The sequence below is a fragment of the Pithys albifrons genome, chromosome 9 (genome assembly GCF_047495875.1).
Source record: "Pithys albifrons albifrons isolate INPA30051 chromosome 9, PitAlb_v1, whole genome shotgun sequence".
NCBI lineage: Eukaryota > Metazoa > Chordata > Aves > Passeriformes > Thamnophilidae > Pithys > Pithys albifrons.
Window position 1 is genome coordinate 31,375,865 of NC_092466.1, and position 19,192 is coordinate 31,395,056.

Below are 19,192 nucleotides of genomic sequence, written 5' to 3' on the forward strand. Positions count from 1 at the left end.
CGCGGCTCCCCGAGCTGCCCGCGCCAGGACCGCGGAGGCTGCGCGGGATGTGCAGAGCTCTGCCCGACGTGCGGTGTCGCCGCGGAGGGCGGGCGGGGCGCAGGTGCGGAGCCGCCCCTCCATCCATCCCCGTGCCCGCTGCGCCGGCACGTCCCGCAGCGCGCCCGCCCCGCGCCCGCGGAGCGAGAGCCCCCGCGCCGCTCCCCCTCTTCAGCCGCGCTGCCTGTGCCGGCCGAGCCGCGTCCCTGCGCGCAGCGCCATGAATATTGATGTGTTTATATAATCGATAACCCACTTTCCATCCTTTCCCGGGGAAACAGCGATAAATAAATTAGGGACGCGCCGCCCGCCCGCCCTCAGCGGGCCGCCGGGGGAGGCGGGCGGGGGCTGCAGCCCCCGCTGTCCGCCCCGGGGGTGCCGGCGGCGGGATCGGGATCGGGATCGAGATCGGGATTGGGATCGGGCGGTCCCGCCGGGCGCGCGCGGACGAGCAGCGCCCCTCGCGCCGCAGGAAATGGTCTTTATATTAGACATATACGGGCAGGTCCTGTCAGATCCGCAGCGCGCCCGCCGGCTCTTTCGGCCCCCCAAAAATCGCCGGGCGCCGGCAGAGCCCCTGCCGCCGTCCCGCCGCCTCCGCGCCGCCCCCCCGGGGCTCGCCGCCGCCCCGCGGTATTTTTGCCGGGCCGGGCCGGGCGTCAGGGGCCCGGGCGGCGTCAGGCGGCGCCGGCGGCGGGACGCGGCGGGGCGGCGGCGGGGCGGCGGGGCGGGGGGCGGGCAGCGGGGGGGGGGCGTCGCCGCGCGCGGCGGGGCGGGGGGCGGCGGTGGCGGCGGGGCGGCGCGGGGGCGGCGGCGGAGGGGGGCGGCGGGCGGCGGGGCCGGCTTCGCCCTGCCAGGACCTGCCGGGCTCCATTCACGCCAACAAGTTTGGGAGAATGTTGAGTTCAATCGCGCCGGAGCCGCGATGGAGCGCAGCGCACTGCAGGTACCGCGCCGCCCCGCGCCCCCGCCCCGCCCCGCGCCCCCCGCCGCCGCGGAGCCCCCTCCCTCCCTCCCGCGTTCCCCTCCCGCCGCCCTCCTCCTCCTCCTCCTCCTGCCCCTGCGCGGCGCGGCGCGGCGCGGCGCGGAGCCGGCGCTGATGCCGCTGCCGTGTTGTTGTTCCCCGCAGTGGGTCGGCGCCCCGTGCGGCTCGCACGGCCCCTACGTCTTCTACAGGGCGTTCCGCTTCCAGCGCCGCGGCGGCGGCCGGGCGCGGGTCCTCTCCCTCGGCGACTTCTTCTTCGTGCGGTGCCGCGCGGAGGAGCCCGCCTGCATCGCGGAGCTGCAGCTGCTCTGGGAGGAGCGCACCAGCCGGCAACTTCTCTCCAGCGCCAAACTTTATTTTCTCCCCGAGGACACCCCCCAGGGCAGGACCAGTGACCATGGCGAGGTGGTAATCGCGGCGCCGGCCCCCCCGTTTCCCCCGCGACCGTCCCCACCTGCATGCCCGGGCTCGGCTCCCCCTCCCCCGCCCTCTTTGCTCCCCCCACCCGCGTCCCCCTCCCCGCCGTGCGTGGCGGGGCAGCGCGGAGGGGCCGCGCCGTCGGGGCGCACCGATGCGCACTGCCCGGGAACTTGTGCGGGCAGGGGAAAGGAGGGAGGGGATCGGGGTGCGGGGCGCCCCCCGCCCGGCGGGCAGAGCGGTGTGTGCGGGGCTCGCCCTGTCCTTCTCCGGCATCGTTAACAAAAAAAAAAAATCCAAAAAACCCAAATACGCGGAAAAGCGGGGGGGGGGGGGGGGAACACGTTGGGGTGATTTCGATATTGTTCAGGGCTTTTTTAAGTATTCGATATGTTTAAGAGGGCGGAAATTACGAAATGGAGGCAGAGGGAGATCAAACGCTCCCGAGCTGGCAGGGACGTGTTGAATAAAGTGATAAATGACAGGTACGGGAATAATACATTCAAATAACTTGCAGATATGCCTGGGCGTATTTCGGAGCCGCCGCGCTCCCAGCGCAAATGCGCTGCGCGCCGGCACCCGCCGCCCCCGGCCGCGCAGCCCGGGATGGGGCCGCGCAGTCCCGCACCGCCCCGGCCCGGCCCCGAACCCTCCCGTTATCTGCTGCTGAAATCCATGGCTTTAGCGGTCCCCGGTCTGGGGCGGGGGATGGAGGGGGTCCCCGAGAGGGGCTGGAGACCAGACCTGGAGGGGGTCGTGATGTTTTGGGGGAAGTTGCGTTGGAGATGCCGGAGGGTGCGGGTCCGAGGGGAGGCTGCCCGCAGGGACTGTTTTCGGAGGCACGCGTGGCTGTAGGTGCCGCCGTAGTCGTCCCCGCACACATGCGTACGCAGCCAAAACGCATTCAGAGCCACCTTCGCTCGCTGCCACCTCTTCACTTTAATTTTCTGTGCGTGCCGCTGAGATAAGGGAACCTTTTCCTAAGAATCAGGGAGATGACAGTGAGCAATGGATGCTCTGAAATTGCCCGTGGTGACTATTTAAAACTGTGCCTCTGTGTGTCTCGTGTGTGTGTAAAATGAAAGATATTTGGAAGGGAGGGGGGTGGGGAAAGGGACACAAATCATTTTAATACGCCTTAATGATCAGCTCATGTTACTGTGGTAGGAACATCAGAGAAAATTAATCCTACCATTACGAGTAAAACACTGCTCCGGTACGAGAGTTCTCAGCTGCATGTACCTTCCTAATAATACGCACAATTTTATTTATTTTTTCATGCAAACACCGCTAGTAATTAGCCGTGTGATTATACTTGTGCATTTCATTGGGGCTTTAACTGATGTCATTCTGCATTATTCAACCATATGAAAACAATTTTCAATTAAGATAATGGCACGCCTTGAAATTATGCAAATGCCGGCCGTATTGTGTAGAATAATTATGACAAATGTAAAGCAGGTAAAAAGTTTCCTAATGCAGTTGTGTTTTACACCCCGGTGATGTCATTTCCCCTCTGGCCTAAGTTAGTCATTCATTAGCAGAGTAGCAGCAGCAGCAGCAACAGCAACAGCTCTGAGTGATACTTCTCTGGCAGGGAGCCTACAGAAACCGGCACTGAGAGCCAGGGCCTAGAGAGGGCAACATAACACTCCCATTAAGAAATGTACTTTGTTTTCACTTACTCCATTAACTTGTTTATAGACATCGGAATGATTTTTTATGATCGATTTTTAATAGTTTGGAACAATATGAACTGCACTCGGGGACGCAGAGACAGACGAGAGACAAAAGGCTGGGTGCTGGCTGTGCTGTGCAGGGTCCTGGTAGGGGGGGTCACTGGCATCATCGGGGTGCAGGGTGGCTGTTTCCCCTGACCACCCCAAGGTCCATCTGTTAGATCAATGACATCCACATCGGTCCCCAAAGGGGCATCAGGGCTGCCTCTGGGGTCACAAGGCTTCCTAACTCCAGGCTGGACTTCTTTGGGAGGAGATGCAGCTTGTAGGTCAGAGGTGGCTTGTGGCCATTCCTGATGTGGGACCGCTGATGGGGTACAACACCTTGTCTTGCATTTGGGGAGTGAAGTGAGGCGGTGCTTATACACGTATGACAAATCTGCGGTGTTCAAGGCAAAGGGTGAGAGGGGCACTCACTGTCAGTGGCGTTGTTGGTGAGGGCAGCGAGTGGTGGAATCGTGAGCTTGCGATGGAGCCCGCGGGAGATTTAGGCACAGTCACTAGCAGCTACCTGCGCTAGAGGCATGATTAATAGAAGCAGCTGGCTGCCTGCTCTCCGTAATAGCAGCGCTGACACTATGACAATATTCAGCTAGTGGCTGTGAGGAGGGAGGAGAAGCAAGGAGGTATGGAATGCTTCTGTTAGTCAGAAATTTCTGATGGCATATTTTATCTGATTGCCAAACATTTGAGCTAATCAGCAATAAGTGTAAATATAGGTCTTTTTATAGCTAGCTGAATTCATCATCCAGATTTAAATATAACCCTGACTGCTGCTAAAGCCGGATGTTTCCCCACACTGGGGCCCAGACCCAGGGAAGATTCAAGCTCAGGTGTGCCTCTGCTGTGGTACCTCTCCCTGCACCTAAGACTCAGCATCCTCATCACCACAGTGGAAAAGCCCAGGAGCTGGCTGGAGATTGCTTCCCAGGGAGTCTCAGTGGATGGTGAAATGTGGGATGGGGCTGGTCACATGCAGCAGGTACAAGTGCTCCTGGCCCTGATGCTCGTCACATCACAAAGAGACAGGCGTGGAGAGGCTGGCACCAGCTCTGGCATCGCGCTTGGGCCATGGGTCTTTCTGTGCAGGAGCAGCAGAGACATCTTTGCAAGAGCGGCGGTGCCTTTGGGAATGCTGTTAGGTGAGGAAGAGGAGTTTTGCGCTACTTCACTGAAAACTTCATTGCTGCTTTTAAAACCCAGGGACCTGGCCATGCTGCCTCCCACCTCGCCGTCAAGGCCAAACACTGCAGCAGGTGCAGCGCTGGTCAAAAAGCAAGAGCAGCAGGGAAGAAGTAGCTCTCAGTTTGTGGAGGGCCACTGCCAAAATGGAGAAGAGTGTCTTGCTGGAGGAAGTCACCACCTTGCCCTATTTTCTCATCCACTCGTGATCCAATGTTGTCCACTGTGTCGCCTCCCACATAGTTTGGGAGAAATCTGTGATGGAAGGTTGCCCTGCACAGAACTCAAAGGTGATGCTTAGGGGGCTGTGAAGATCCAGAGAAATTGAGTGTAATAACACAGTGTTGCATTGGAAACAATTTTGCAGGGCAGGTGTGGAAAGCAGCTCCCCCGGCTTTCCTGGCACCCGACTAGGAGACGTAGATGCTGGCTCTGTGCTGGCAGAGAGCCCCTGCCCAGTCCCCTTGCTCAGTGCCCTGGTGCCATGGCACTCAGGGGATGCAAAGTTGTCCAGCCCACAGGGTCTTGACGAAACCCTGTTCCAGTTCATTTACTTCTTGCTGCTCCAAGGGATAGTGTGGGACTGTCTAACAACTAATCTTTGCAGAAGCAGTTCTAGAACTAAATGCTTGTTAGTGCCTTGTCTTTTCAGGATTTTAAAGGTGTTGGCATTAATTAGACTAGACTTAAAAATATATTTCAAAGCTGGTACTCATTAAATCCAGGGGTGGTATTTGATGTGATGCATACAATTCCTAAAAAACCCTAAACAAGCAACTAATGAACTTTGCATGGTATGACATTCCCTGCATTGCCCTGCATCATGGTGAATGGTGCTTCCACTGAGGCTGGACTGTCAGTGGGGATTTGCCTTTGGTTCATTCATCAGCAGTGAAGTTTACTACGGACTCATGTTGATTTCATCTCTTCTCCCAAACTGGGGATCTGATGCAATGGTTTTCGCCTGGCAAATCATCCTTACTCATGCAAGTAATTTACATGAGTAAGTGTTGCTCATACAGAGGAGAGGAGAGAAGAGAGCTAGTTTCCTGTAATTATTTCCCTAGCAGTATTTTGCGTTTTCAGACTAATTGGGGAAAAGGGAAAAAAAGAAGTCACTCCATAAATGAATGTCATTTATAATTTCAGAAGGTATTCTTCCAGAAAGTTAAGGGAGGCAGTGGGTTTGTTCTCTCTTCATTTTGGGACAGATGTTCACAGCATCACTCGATAACCTGTGTTGTTTCGGAGGGGTTCTCCACGTACAGAGGTCCTACCCCAGTGCAGAAAGGTAGCATAGACTGGCCCTGAGCATGGTATCTTACACCCATAGTGCTTAATTGCCACCCCCTTGAAACATGTGCTACTCCCTTTGCACAGTAATAGATCTTTCCTTTTTTATTTTTTGAAAAACGTAGGAATCTGTATGCTTTTGCTTGAAATGAGAACAGCCCTGTTTTAGCCTCCATGGTGTGTGCCTTATGCTTGTATCTGTCAACACTGGTAATGGCAACACGTTTCAAACATGCAGATTATGATTATTAAAGGGTGCTTTAAAAATCATGCTAATAGCATCAATCTCCAATGTACACTTGCCCAAATTAATTCAGCTTTGGAAATCAGGCGCACTGTAATAGCAGTGTTAGAGGAATGGCATTTGTCATAAAATATCATGGGTTTGGTAATTGCATATCCACTCTGTATATTTTTATCTCTCTTGCCACCAGTAGCATATGCTGGCAAAGGAAGGAGAGGGCAATGATATTACTCAGAGAAGCCACATGTTGCTAGCCATTAGCCAGCAATCTGGCATGTCTGGTCATTTAAGGCAGATTTCTTTTTTTAATTTTTTTTTTCACATTTCTCTCCCCTTCCCAGTGCATTCAGACTGTAAAATACACCCACTGCTCTCCAGAGTTGCTGTTCCCAGTCTGATCAGTGGCACTAAACATTAAACTCTTGTCTTTGGAGAATAATAGGCCTCACATGGTACACCCTCAAGCATGTTGAGATACTGTGCAGGCTGGAAAATAAAAATGTTCTAATTGTGTCTTTTAAATAAGCATAGGAGTGAATTAATTAGACTATATTTTGTCTTTAGTTGCTTAGTTACACAATAGTATTCCTAAGCGCAAGTAAGATAAATTGGCTCTTTTTGTGCTGCTTGTCCCTTAATCATAATTACTGTATTGCTCAGGAGAGTAACACATACATAGATTTTGCATTTTTAATAATATTCAAACAATATGCGAATGATATAGAAAGTATGTTCTGATTCAAGCTCTCGTATGCTTTTATTCAGGAAGAAGTTCTACTGCTATGGGAGCAATATTTGCATTAGTTGCTCAGCGATGTAGTTCTGGGAAATACATAATTGAAATATTCTTGCAATGCTTGTTCTGGCCCTTTCATTCGCATTCAAAATAACAATGCCTGAAGTCTCTGAACAGTCATCCACTCTTGATTTAAGAGCGTTTTTCTTTGTGTGCGTGTGTGTGTTTGTGCGTGTGCAGTGTGTGGGTTCACACCCAGCGTTAACCCTGCAGAGCCGAGACGCTCGCGTGATTCATGGTGTCCTATCAAGTTGAGCTTTTTATTTGTAGCTAAAATGCAGTCAGAAGGTCAGATGAACATCGGCATTTTATGGCATTAATCCAATGACCTTAATGCTTGGCAGACGTCCATGTTTCTATGCGAAGGTGCCAGGGTTATAGATAATAAAAGAGTTTGTTTTCATTTTCTGGGTATTTTAGTCTTTCTTTGCAGAGCGTAGCCTCAGGTTTGGGGGGCTTGGGGCTACTCCTGGGGGCCAAAACTTTCATGTCTTGCTGGGTTGTTGAACGTTTGCTGCTAATGATGGGCAGATTGATACAGATACTGAACAATGGAAGGTTCTGGCAAGAAACCCCCTAGACATGCTCAGTGGATGTATGTGAAAATTGGCTCCATTGTTCTGCTGTATGAAAAGCAAGTAAATTATTTACAGATATTTGCTAATTAAAGCACATATTGTTTTACCAGCACAATAGAACACAATATAACAAAAGACAAAAGAATAAGCTTGCATAATTTAAACCTGCTAATGCCATGTACTCCTTGCTAAGAAAAATATAATTATGTAATCTATGAGGAAAGCTTTTCGTACTGTAACTGTAGTAGGCAAAATTAGGAATGAATTGCTTGTCAACTTGCCTAAACTAAAACAGCTCCTCGAGATCTGTGAGCTATCTGATGGGAAAACATTTTGACTGAAGCTTATTTTTTCTTTGGTCAGAACTTCTATCTGCAATGACAGATATAAATTCAATTTGAACCTCTGCTTGGGAGTGGGAGGAGGGGGAAAAAACACCCCAGACAAAAAGGAGAAGGCTCACAGTAGAAATGTCATGTCTGGCTGCTCACAGCCGTCCCTCTGCGTGCTCTATTTCCACCCCACTTCTGGCCCAGATGTATCAGTATCCCATCCCACGAAGCATCCTACAAAGACATGGTGCTGCTGTCCCCCAGGTCATGTTGCGTGTCTTGCTTTGGAATTACTGAGTCACGTGGGAAAAGCTGCTTGCTAATACAAGAGAAAGGGAAAACCATAGGACTTCCTTCACATGCTTCACTTGTGTCCTTTATCTTGGTCTCTTCTCTCGGTTTTGGACCCTGGCAGAAGGATGAACACATCAGTGTGAGTTTCAGACAGCTCTGTGCGGCTGGGCTTAGGCTGGGGAAATACCTGTCACCTGAATTTAACAAGATCATTATAGCCCTTTAAAGTAATTAGCAGAGGATTAACAGATGAAAGGTTCTGCCTTGGCCTCTTTAAAATTCTCCCGTGTGCCAGGTAGATTCCTGGTCTGTGTCTGTTCCATTCTCAAGGCTGTCTCTGTAGGTTCATGGGTAGAGAGTGGTGGTCTCTGTGGGTCTGTGCTCACAGGCACCCCTGGGGAGCGTCCCAGACCCCAGACCCAGACCCCGGCAGTCAGGAGCACTCCACACATCCCTTGGGACACTTCTGTCTGCCCTGGGCTAGGGAATGCATGGGGAGAGGGCACCAAATGAGACACTCGGGACAGGGTTAGGATACTGCAGACCTGGACACTGGGGCACAGCTCTGCCAGGCAGGAACCACTGCTCCTGTTCTGCTGGTGGAATCACTGAATAACAGGGAAGCTTCACAAGAGGCTTCAGTGCTTGGCACAGGTAGGGCCAGCTTTCTCCTATCCATGCCCCGAGTGACTCATTTGGTTGCCATCTCCTCATGTGTGCCCTAGCACAGGGCAGACAGAGGTGTCGCAAGGGATCTGTGGAGTGCACCTGGCTGCAATGCCCATGGAATAGGGGAGTGTATGGCAGGAGGGTTTTCCATGTGACTTATTGCAGAGGCAGACCTTTTTTACAACAACTTTTCAGCTGGTTTGTGGTCCTGCAGTCTTAAACTCTGCCATGTGTACTCCCAGTCCACAGCAGGGAGGCAGGACCTTCTTACTCTAGAGAAAGTCTCTGAGAGCAAAGCAGTGCTGGTGCCAATGTTCTCTGCCCTTTTAGGGCTGGATATGGTCCCTGAAGGAAGTGCTGCTTGTTGTAGATGACTCTGGAGACTGGGGGTCCTGAGTGACTTCTAGTGAGTGGGTTAGGGCTGAACTGAGATCCCCTGGTTTCTCCTGCTGTCCCAGAGCCCTGGTAGCATCTGTGTGACAGAGCAGAGCTCTACGATCGGGGCCTTTTGGGTTGACTGTGCTGTCAAGAAAAGTTGTACTGCCCCCAAACACCCAGATAAATGCATTGCTGTGGGAGAGGTGCTTATTGGCAACAAGCTCCCTCCTTCTCTTCTCCATGTCTGCAACATGACCTGCTCCTGAAAGGGATCTAGAGCAGGAAACCAGATTCCTGAGGCGGGAACTTAATTGTCACACAAGTTATGGGAAGGTCCTTTTCACCTAAATGGCAAAAACTAAAACATCCATGGGATGTAAATTATCCCCCCCAACAAGAGAGGCCTTTATGCCCAAATGAAATACGCAGTTCTGTTATCCCTGGGGAATGCAGTCCGTAAGAGTCACACTGTATTTTTTGCTCCCATGGATGAATGTGTTTTCATCAGCAATGTACTGGGTTGTAAAATATGCATCCCCAGCTATCTACTGTGCTTAAGATTTCACGAAAAAGGCTTGAAGATGTTTTCTAATGCAAATCATACTGATCAGATAAATGACACGCAATGTCTCCTGTAATTATCAGCAAGAGTTTTTACAGTACATCTTCTGTTTCTCTCTAGGCCACGTATTTGATGTTAGGAGACAGCCAAGCAGGTGTTCGACTCACTCGTGCCCTCCAGAATTCCTTAAATGACCTCTGGAAGCACTGGAGTGAAAACAGTCTCAGCATGTCAAAATTTTGAGATATCTTAGTTGCTGTAATTCTTCTAAGGCTGCCTCAATGTCTCTAAAATATAAATCTTTCCTGGTTATTGGCAATGAGTGAGGGGTTGTGACGTACCGTATGAGGGTGTGCAATCAAGATGTACGACCTCCCTGTGCTGCCTTGTCACTCCCTGCCTTGTAAGAGTTAATATTTCTTCTGAAAAATAATTATCTGTTTTAAACTATTATAACTACCTGACCTCTTTCCCTGAATGTAAGTATTTCAACCATCTGCTGAGTCAGGCAATATAGCATTCTGTGCTTTCGAGAGGCTGTGATGGTTGCTTAGACAACAGTGACATAATATTTAAGCATAACGGCTCTCAAGAAGATGCTGTCCCCTTCTCCCTGGATGACTTCTCTGGAAATGCAAATCCAATATGCTCTAAAAAAACAAGAGAGGAATGAGAAGGGTTTGTGTCACCATCTTTCTTAACCATCTCCCCACTTGCCACTTGAGAGGTGAAAGTATTATGCTTTGCTTAGGATCTTTTCAGATGTGCTAAAAAGTATAGGCTGACTAGATACCCATTTTACAGCAGCAGAAAAAATAGTGGTTCTTTCTATAGTCAGTGCTTATTTCAAGATTTGGGCAACACTGTGGCTGGGAACGTTGGTCCATTGGACCACTGACCATTGGTTGGTCAGTGTCCAGAATGGTCCATCCGAGATAAATCTCATTCTTGAGCAGGCCTGAAATCTGTACCAGTTGTTTTCTCATCTTTCTGTAGTAGGAAAAAATGGTAATTAAAGACTTAGCTGTGCAATAGAGACCTCATAAACCTATCACTTCAGAGCATAGGTAATACACGATGAGTTGATTGTTGTATAGATACATATATATATATATGCTCCATAAGCGACGTGGGTGGTTTTTCATGTTTACACAGAGATATAATTATGAATGACATGAAGGTTGTAGAGCAGATTTCTTTAATCTTCTAAAGGTTTGTTAGTCGTGTGTCACCGTGTACCTGGTTTTTATTTATTCAACATCTGTATTCCTTTGTCATCTCATTGAAGGGGTTTCTCTGGAAGGGCTGTGGCAGGAGGTGCACAGCGTTGATGCCAAACGGCTGCGGGGGCTCCTCTGGCTGGCAGAGCCCTGCAGGTCCCACAGCAGCTCGTGTTGTGACACTGGGCTTAACCAAAAAGGAGAGGGACTCTTTTGTCAGCTGCCGCTCAGAAAAATATAATAAAAATAAAAAACACAGTAGTTTAGGTCTGAGTGCTTGGAAAGGTTGCTTAGGGATGTGTGAAACCTTGGCAAGGCACATGGAAATTCCAGAGTTGGTGGAACAGTTGGGTGAGCTCTGTTTGGGTGGCGGAGAGGCAGGTGAGCCCTTGTGTTCACAGACCACCAGGATGTGGAGAAGACAGACAGCCCCTCTGAAGCTGCCCATGGCTCGGGCTCCTCAGGAGCAGGAGCTGCAGCCACCGCCATGGCTTGCTGGGTGGCAGAGTGTGTAGGATGAGACGTCAGGGTGGGAATGTCTCTGGAGACATGGCCCTCGCTGGTGAGATCCGCGTTGGCAGCGGCGCTCAGAGTGGGGCTGTGGTCTGACCCGTGACCTCTGTGGTGTTTGAGGAGTTGGGAAGGACAACTCTTGTTCTCTCTGAATTGGGCCAAAAAAGAGCATCGAGAGAGAGAGCAGGTGTGTCCAGTCCCGCTGTGTGATGGGCAGGGCAACCCATGTATCGGGCAATTTTTCCAGTTCCTGGCTAAAAGCAAACTCGGCTGTGTTTCCTCGGAGCAGGCAGGGATCTCTGTGGGCAGGACAGGGACCTGGGGGCCAGCTGGTTCCCACTCCGTGGCAGCTTGGGCAGAGCCAGTGAGTGCACCATCATCGCTTCACCCTTGGTACAATAGGGGATTTTTGGGGTTTTTTAATTCCTTTTTTTACCCTGTGTGCACATCATGTGCGTGTGTGCAAAGGTTGTATTCTCGAAAACAAGTTTATTCATTGATGATGTAATAGTGATTGTACTTTTCTTTTGGTTAATAAATTGTCTGCTCAGCTTACTTTGTCTGTCAGCCAAAATTAGTCATACCAGTTCTTGGAAAGGATATGAAGAAACTAGTAATTGAAATCATAATCATTTGATCATGGGAACTATTTGGAAAATAATATTTTAACCAAAAACATGTCTGATCTCCAAGTAGGGATTTTTTTTTAAACTGCTGCTAAATAGATTTCTCTAATCTGGAATATTAGAAATTGTGTAGTAGCTGGTGATGGTATTCAACATCCTAAAAGAGGTCTTCATCCAGAAATTACTGAGATTGTCTGTCAGCAGGCTGATATATATATATATATATATATATATATATATATGTATGTATTATTTTTTCCATCCTGACATTTAATAATCACCATGTAATAGCTATAAAATGCATAGCAACTACAGCTTTTTTATTTCAAGTGGATGGTGTAATGAAATTGGGTGAAACCATCCATTGAAATTGTGCTTTGTAGTACCCTGTGCTTGTTTACAAAGTATTGACGTTTGTCATAAACAGAGATTTAAAGCATCACTGTTATTGTTTGTCGTTTGGTGGAGGCTCTTATGCTGTGCAACGATAAAGGAAAAGATTTTATTACAAGCTTGCTTAGCATATAAGCATGCTGTTCATTTCTGACCAAATATTTGCTATTGCACTAAATGTAATGAAGGTGCCTGCTTATAAAACAGTTTTGTATTATATAAGGGAGAGTGGAATATCAGATCAGGTTTTTTTCCAGAGATAGTTCTGGTTTTGTATTGTGTGCAACTTGTCACAATAAAGCTTTTTTTTTTCTTTTCCATTGAGCAGTATTTTATTTCCTGAGGAATGTGTTCAGTGGACAAAAAAAAAAACACAGAGAGAGAATCAATCATGCTTTTCTCTTTGTTTAATAACTCAAAGAATTTCTCTCCCCTTTGCAAATACTTGTGTTTATTTGAGAGAAAAATTGGATTCTGGTTTATTTATTTCAAGAACCTGTAACCTTATTTAGTGCTAGAAATGTGTGATGTGCAAGGTGTGGTGTGCAGCCAGTTCTTGTTACAACATAAATTATTTCTGCTGTTTTAACCAAAAAATCTGGAGTGTGTCTTGCTGGATATGTATGTTTTTTTGTTTATTATTTTGAGGCTTTTTTTGATCCTTTGCTCACTGGAGTCAGCTATAAAACATTCTGCTTATTCATCATGACTGAGAGGAGTTGATTGTTTCCTGGAAGGTTAAAATCCAGCAATTAGGGCTGTTTAATTTGAGTATATGTTCTGGAGGCTAAACTAAGTTTAAGTGCTTTTCTTAGAATGTATGTTTTAGGAGGGAAAAAAATTACAGTTCTGATCTTGAAAAAGGTTTTGAGAAACATGAGAATGTGCAAGTTTCTTTTGGTGGGAAGCACATAACATTTATGTAGTATTTCTTTTGGGATTACATCACAGTTTTATTTAATTTTAAGGACAAAAGTTAAATTCAATATTTGTATTTAAGCCAAGGGAAAATGTACCATAAACACAGGAATTTTCTGGTGAGTCAGAGTTCCAAGAATCTGAGATTTACTTAGTCCATTTATTTCAGGACCAGCTATAACCATTAGTCATCCAGCCATGAATTTTTACATTTGCAGCTAATTGCACCTAAAAAATAAACTTTCCCTCGGGGCTTTAGGTTATACAGGATGTGATTTGGCAACCTGCATTTCAATTGCCTTTCAGGATCATTGCCCTGGTCCTAGAAATTGTCTTTTGATCGTGTATATTTGCTTCAAGTAAACAACTAATATTTCCACTTAGATGGCAAGAGGAATAAATTAAGTACTAGCTATTCTGTAACACAGAAAAATTACTCAGCAGCAAGATATGCTTTTCCAGGAGTCAGTGTGGGGTGTGTTACAGGTTTGTCAGTCATGGTGGAGCCCAGAGTGACGTTGTGTTCTCATTCCACCTCTTCTTGCAGGATGAAGTTATTGCTGTTTCAGAAAAAGTTACTGTGAAACTTGAGGACTTGGCAAAATGGGCGCAGTCCGATTTCTCCAAGTGGAAGTGTGGTTTCCGGGCTGAGCCAGTCCAGCCCATGGATGTGGGCAAGAATGGGCAGAAAGAGGCCTTGACAAGATACAGACAATCCACACTCAACAGCGGCTTGAACTTCAAAGACATCCTGAAGGAGAAGGCTGACCTCGGTGAGTATCCCTTACTTTCTCCTGTGGGGAGGGACCTGTGGGTGAGCGTCTTTCGAAGACGGCTGAGCCCGGTCCCGCCGCGCCATCGGCAGTTCCCAAGGTACGTCTGAGCCTGGGGCGGAGGTGGGGCACTGGGATGGATACCTGTGTGGGATGGGGGGTGGTGGTGAGCTCATCGCAGGCTCCTTTGAGACTGGCGTTGGGCAACTCTGTGCTCCGTGTCTGCTCTGTAAACATGCCCCCGAGCGCTGTGGCTCAGACCCTGAAGATGTGCACACAGACTCTTGTCACAGGCGCTCCCAGGGGCTCTGCATGCTGGGGGATCAGCTCAGAGCTGTGCACAGCAGGGACAGGAGGCTGGCACATCTTCCCAAGGCCTCCTGCAACAGGCAGGTGCTCCTGGTGCTCGCCCTGTCTACGTACGGTTGGCTCTGTGTCTTGTTGAGCAGGCAGGTGTCCCTTCCACCTGAAGGGAAGTTCTAGCCAGGTGGGGGTTGGTCTCTTCTCCCAGGCACTCAGCAATGGGACAAGGGGGCATGGGCTCAAGCTCTGCCAGGGGAAATTTAAGTTGGAGATCAGAAGAAAATTCTTTCCAGAGAGAGTGCTCAGGCATTGGAATGGGCTGCCCAGAGAGGGGGTGGATTCCCCATCCCTGGAGGTTTTTCAACTGAAATTGGCCGTGGCACTGAGTGCCATGATCTGGTAAAGGGACTGGAGTTGGACCAAGGGTTGGACTTGATGATCTTGGAGGTCTTTTCCAACCCAATCCATTCTGTGATTCTATTCTATGATTCTATAGTGTTTCCTTGTCAGCCTTTTGTTACTGTACAGCAAGGGGCTCTGCAAGTGCCCCAGTGCTGTCTCCAGATATATCTGTGTTGTCTTTCCCTGTCTGTTCCCAGGAAGGGAAAGGGTGGCTTTTCTCCCCTGGATGGCTGCAGGCAGGCTTGCAGCTCTGGGGCTGCTTTGGTGGGCAGACACTCACACCTCTAAAATCTGTGATGGGTTCCAAGGTCTGAGGAAGATGGATCCCCTGCTGGAAAACATGCCTGTTTGTGGTATTAGGACCTTGGATGCATAACAGCTGACAGAGGTGGCACTTTGAAGTGCATACCAAGGACATTTCTCCCTTGTGGCAAGCTTTTAACAAATGTTCCATGTTTGTAAAGCATCAAGTTTAGGCCATAATGTGTGGAAAGGTAAGAAATTAAAACCTGAGGCTGATGCATTTGAGGAAATGCTTTGGTACCTTCGTGAACAGGAGATGCAGAGCCAAGTTCAGTTTTATGGTGTCACGACTGTTTTGGCATTGAAGCCAAGTTACATGAAGCTGAAGATCTGTCTTGGAGGATTTAACTTATGAATCTCATTTTTCTCATCTTATCAAATGGTGAAGTGATTTTGTCAATCTCACATTTCACCATTAGATATGTAGGTTGGAAGATTAAAGTATAATTCAAAGTTGATCTTATTTTTCATTATATGCCCTGGAAAAAAAATAATCCATGCAATTCTTTTCCTTTGCTTTTCTGTGTGGTTTCTTCTGGTTCATAATTACATGCAGTAATTTTTGCTTGCTATTGCCCTGGTATCTTCTTTACACACTACATTTATTTGCATTTGTTTGTTGTGTCAGAAGAATCTTAATGTTTTTCAGACAGAACTTTTGTGTGCTAATGTTTTCTTGTTTTTGTTTTCAACAAACAAAAAAACCCTTGTGGTAAGTTACGAAATTGCTATTATCTACCCTAGGAGCCAAAGAAAATTATCTTTAAGCCTAAAGCTTATGGTTGCATGTTAAGCCTTTCAAAGTAGGGGTTATGCTGAAAACGCTTATGGAATGCAAACTGTATGGTGTAATTTTGATAACCCCACATTTTCAGTTGGTGGCTCTGGCTTTATTGTTGGGTTGGGGTTTTTTCAGTAGAAAAGGGAATTTTGGCTAATGTTTGATTATGATTGCCTTTATCTTCATAATGAGTGATTGATGGGAGTGCAGCCAAAGTTTCAAGGAGACCTATAGCTGACTAGATATGTGTACATAGACAATGGATCTAGTCTTTTAAAGGCAACTGAAGAAATTTCTTAAATTTAGTACAAAGATGATTTTTTAACTATTTGAAAAACCCAAGAATTTAAGCATATTTTGCTTCTCAGATCTGACAAGAACTCAGAAGAATGGTGATCTTTGAAGCTTGTGAAGCAGCCAGATTTGGTTGTGTCCTGTAGACAACCCATGAACTCTGGTGTTGTCTCAAGTGTGGGGTGGAGGTTTAACACCCACCAGATGAAGCAGATTTACTTCTCTCCCTCTGAGTGGTTGGTCTGGGTTGACATTGAGCTTTGGGAATTGTCATCTCCTAAGCTGTGGGCGAGGGCAGTGGCACAAGGTGGTGTCTGAGGCACAGGGGTTTGACCTGCTGGTGTTGTCCCTTGCCTGCTGACAGAACGGCAGGTTTGCTGCCTGTTAGGACGTGTGCCCACAGACCTTTTCCAATACTCATCACTGGCTCAGCTGCAATGTGATCAAAAGATTTATTAGCCATAACTTTTGCAGCAGGCCTCCAGCACAATGGGATGGGGCAGTTTTTCTCTTAAAACAGGGTTGAATACTGTGAGGGAGCACAGTGCACTGTCATGCAAAGGTCCCTCTGGTGATGCTCGTGTTTAACCCTGGCTGTAGATGAGGAAGTTGCTGAACCAGGTGTTGAAATGGCCTAGAAAAACAACGTGATCTCCTGGACTCCCTTTTTCCTATGAAACAACATGTTTCCATTACAGAAAAATCCCATAGAAGTGAGTAGATTTTGCAGTTTTTCCTACTAGGTGTTTTTGAATTGAGCTCTAGATGGTAATAGGAAATTATGTCCCTACCAAAGAACTCAAAAAAACTTTACAGAAGAACCAAAATCAGTTTTCACACACTATTGAGGAGTGGTGAAGAGTGAAATAACCTGGATTAAATGAAACCATGGTCGATGCAGAACCAGAGAAGTGTCACTGTGCAAACATAGTTAATTAAACACGTTGCTGCTGGGAGCAGGGCAGCTTCAAGCAAGCACCAGGCAGAGCAAGGGCTCGTGAGCAGAGTGTGCCCTGTGCCATGCGTTCTGTGACACTTGCTTAGCCAAAACTAAGGCAGCACCTGGTTAATCCACAACCAGGGAAACCATGCACCTATAATTGAAAGTTGACCCTAATTCAAACGAGATACTTCTGTCTCCTTTTTTGTTCTTTTTTTCTCCTTTCCCTCTCTTTTCCCTTTTTTCCCCTTCTTTCTTTTCTATCTTTCTTTTCCCTTTGCCTTTCTTTTCTGCAGAAAATATTTTTTCCCCTGTAAAATGCCATTGTTTTTATCCCTAGTGAATTATGCAGAACTTTTCCTTAGGACTGTATTAAATAAAAGATCTCGCAATGGCATTTTTTGTGTGAGCTTCAAGATTTCAGCCTGAAAAATGATTTTTAAGAATTATTTCTTTCTGCCTTTTGGGATATTTATGTTATACATTTTGGCCCTTTCTACAAATATGCCAATATTGAATGCTAGCAGTTTATGTCTTAAGACTATTTATAGCTTTCTGAATATTTCTTTCAAATGTTGAGAAAAATAAAGAGTAACAACAATGCAGCATATAAAAATAGAGTTGCTCAGGAATGTATTATTCATAATGAACATGAGAACCTGTTTTTCCAGAAGAATTGGTCTGATAAAATCATTCAGTACTGAAGCCGCTAGTTATTTATTTTTGTCTTTAGAATTATTTAGGGGATTTTTCTTTGTAATAAATGTACTTGCATACCCATATTTGGTAAACCAGTGGGAAATCACCAAATGAGGAATTATTTCATTTTACAAAATTTCTAGCAACTAAGCAATGTAAACACGATCAGTTAAATATGGCAAAGTTGCATATTTGTATTCCTTGGGCTATAGTTTAAAAAAAAATTCAAATTATTTTATATAACACTGCTTCTTACAGACTTCCTTTAAGTGAAGTATGAAAGCTGCAGTGTAAGCTTTATTGGCCTATAAATATGTCATTATAGTTGGACTACATTTATATGCTTTGGATTGTTGTTTAAGCCAAGAAAATATGTCTCTACAGGTTGACTTTTTATTGAAACCCTTTGAGGCATACAACAGAATGTATTTTAGGCCAAGGTTATTAAAACAGCATTTTCATTTTTGCAGCAGACTCATTGTCAATTATGCTGCCACAAACTGTCTGTGGATAGGCAGTTATGAATGGTTTCATCTCTAAATGTGTCTTTAGAAAAAGAAATAAAAGATAGAAGAGTCAGAGCTGAAATTGAGAGAAGAGACTGAGGGAAAAATGACTGAATTTACTGCTTACCAGCTCATTTGGTTTGAGTTAGGCAGGGCTGTGGCACTGCCTGGGTTTAGCCAAGGACCAAATGGCCCCTGTGCCTGCGGTGGGAGGTGCTGCCCTGGCTGGGCAATCTGCATCCCTCTGGCTCTATCCTGACAGGGGTCTGGCATTTGGCTTTTTTTATCCATCTTTTATGGGTGTCGAGCCAAAATGGACAGTTGAGGCTGGGGTGTGTCAGGCTTTCCTGTCTCTGCACTGGCAGTGTTAGTACTGGGGATGAGCAAGTTCTGGGGCTCATTGAAGGGGTTTTGCTGCAGGTGTTTCTTGTTTGTTTGGGTCCAGTGGGGGCAAATGCAAAGAAAATCTAGCAAAGAAAATTCAGATGGTTGTGTTCCATCTTTCATTTCCCATAGTCATGCATTTGTGGGTATAGAATCTGGGTCTTTGTTGCCTGTGAAAGCCAGGGAAATCAACTGCTACTTCTAGCTGAGGTGTGTATTCTTGCAGTCACCCATTTCATTTCATAGGTGGCTTTCCAGCAATTGTTTCCTGCTCCTCTTGAAGTAGCTCTTTTGAACTCTCCAGTGGAGCTTGCTGGGCAGGGCTGGATGCTGCTGGATTGGGTCACCCTCCCATTTCCTTCTCGTTACTGGTCTCATAATTTGCATAGCTTCACTTGGTAGATCACAGCTTCTCGTTGGATCTTGTGTTGCTGTATAAGTTGTCTGATCCATGGCAGATTGCCGTGAGTTTGGCAAGACAGGCAGACTGGGGATGAGCTGTCCTGCAGGAAGGTGCCAGCCCCACAGTTCCCAGTGGGCCCTGGGCTGTTGGATGGTCCTTCTTATTTCACTTGCCAGGGGCCTTGCAGCAGGTGAAGGTTATCAAGTGGTAATGTAGTCAAACTGTG

At 47.2% G+C, this 19,192-nt stretch overlaps 1 protein-coding gene across 3 annotated transcripts in view; it reads left to right on the top strand.

Annotated features, from left to right (window-relative positions):
• Positions 1–865: 865 nt before the first annotated feature.
• Positions 866–19,192, top strand: part of ARID5B (AT-rich interaction domain 5B) — a 118,042-nt gene continuing 99,715 nt past the window's right edge. Inside the window, exons 1-3 of one of the 3 annotated variants that reach the window (XM_071563210.1) lie at positions 866–985; positions 1,169–1,429; positions 13,726–13,951. In XM_071563210.1, the coding sequence (XP_071419311.1) occupies positions 965–985; positions 1,169–1,429; positions 13,726–13,951 (508 nt within the window). In that variant the 5' untranslated portion in view covers positions 866–964. Of the gene's footprint in view, positions 986–1,110; positions 1,430–13,725; positions 13,952–19,192 lie in introns of those variants that run through there. The other 2 variants (XM_071563211.1, XM_071563209.1) reach the window with 2 other exon arrangements.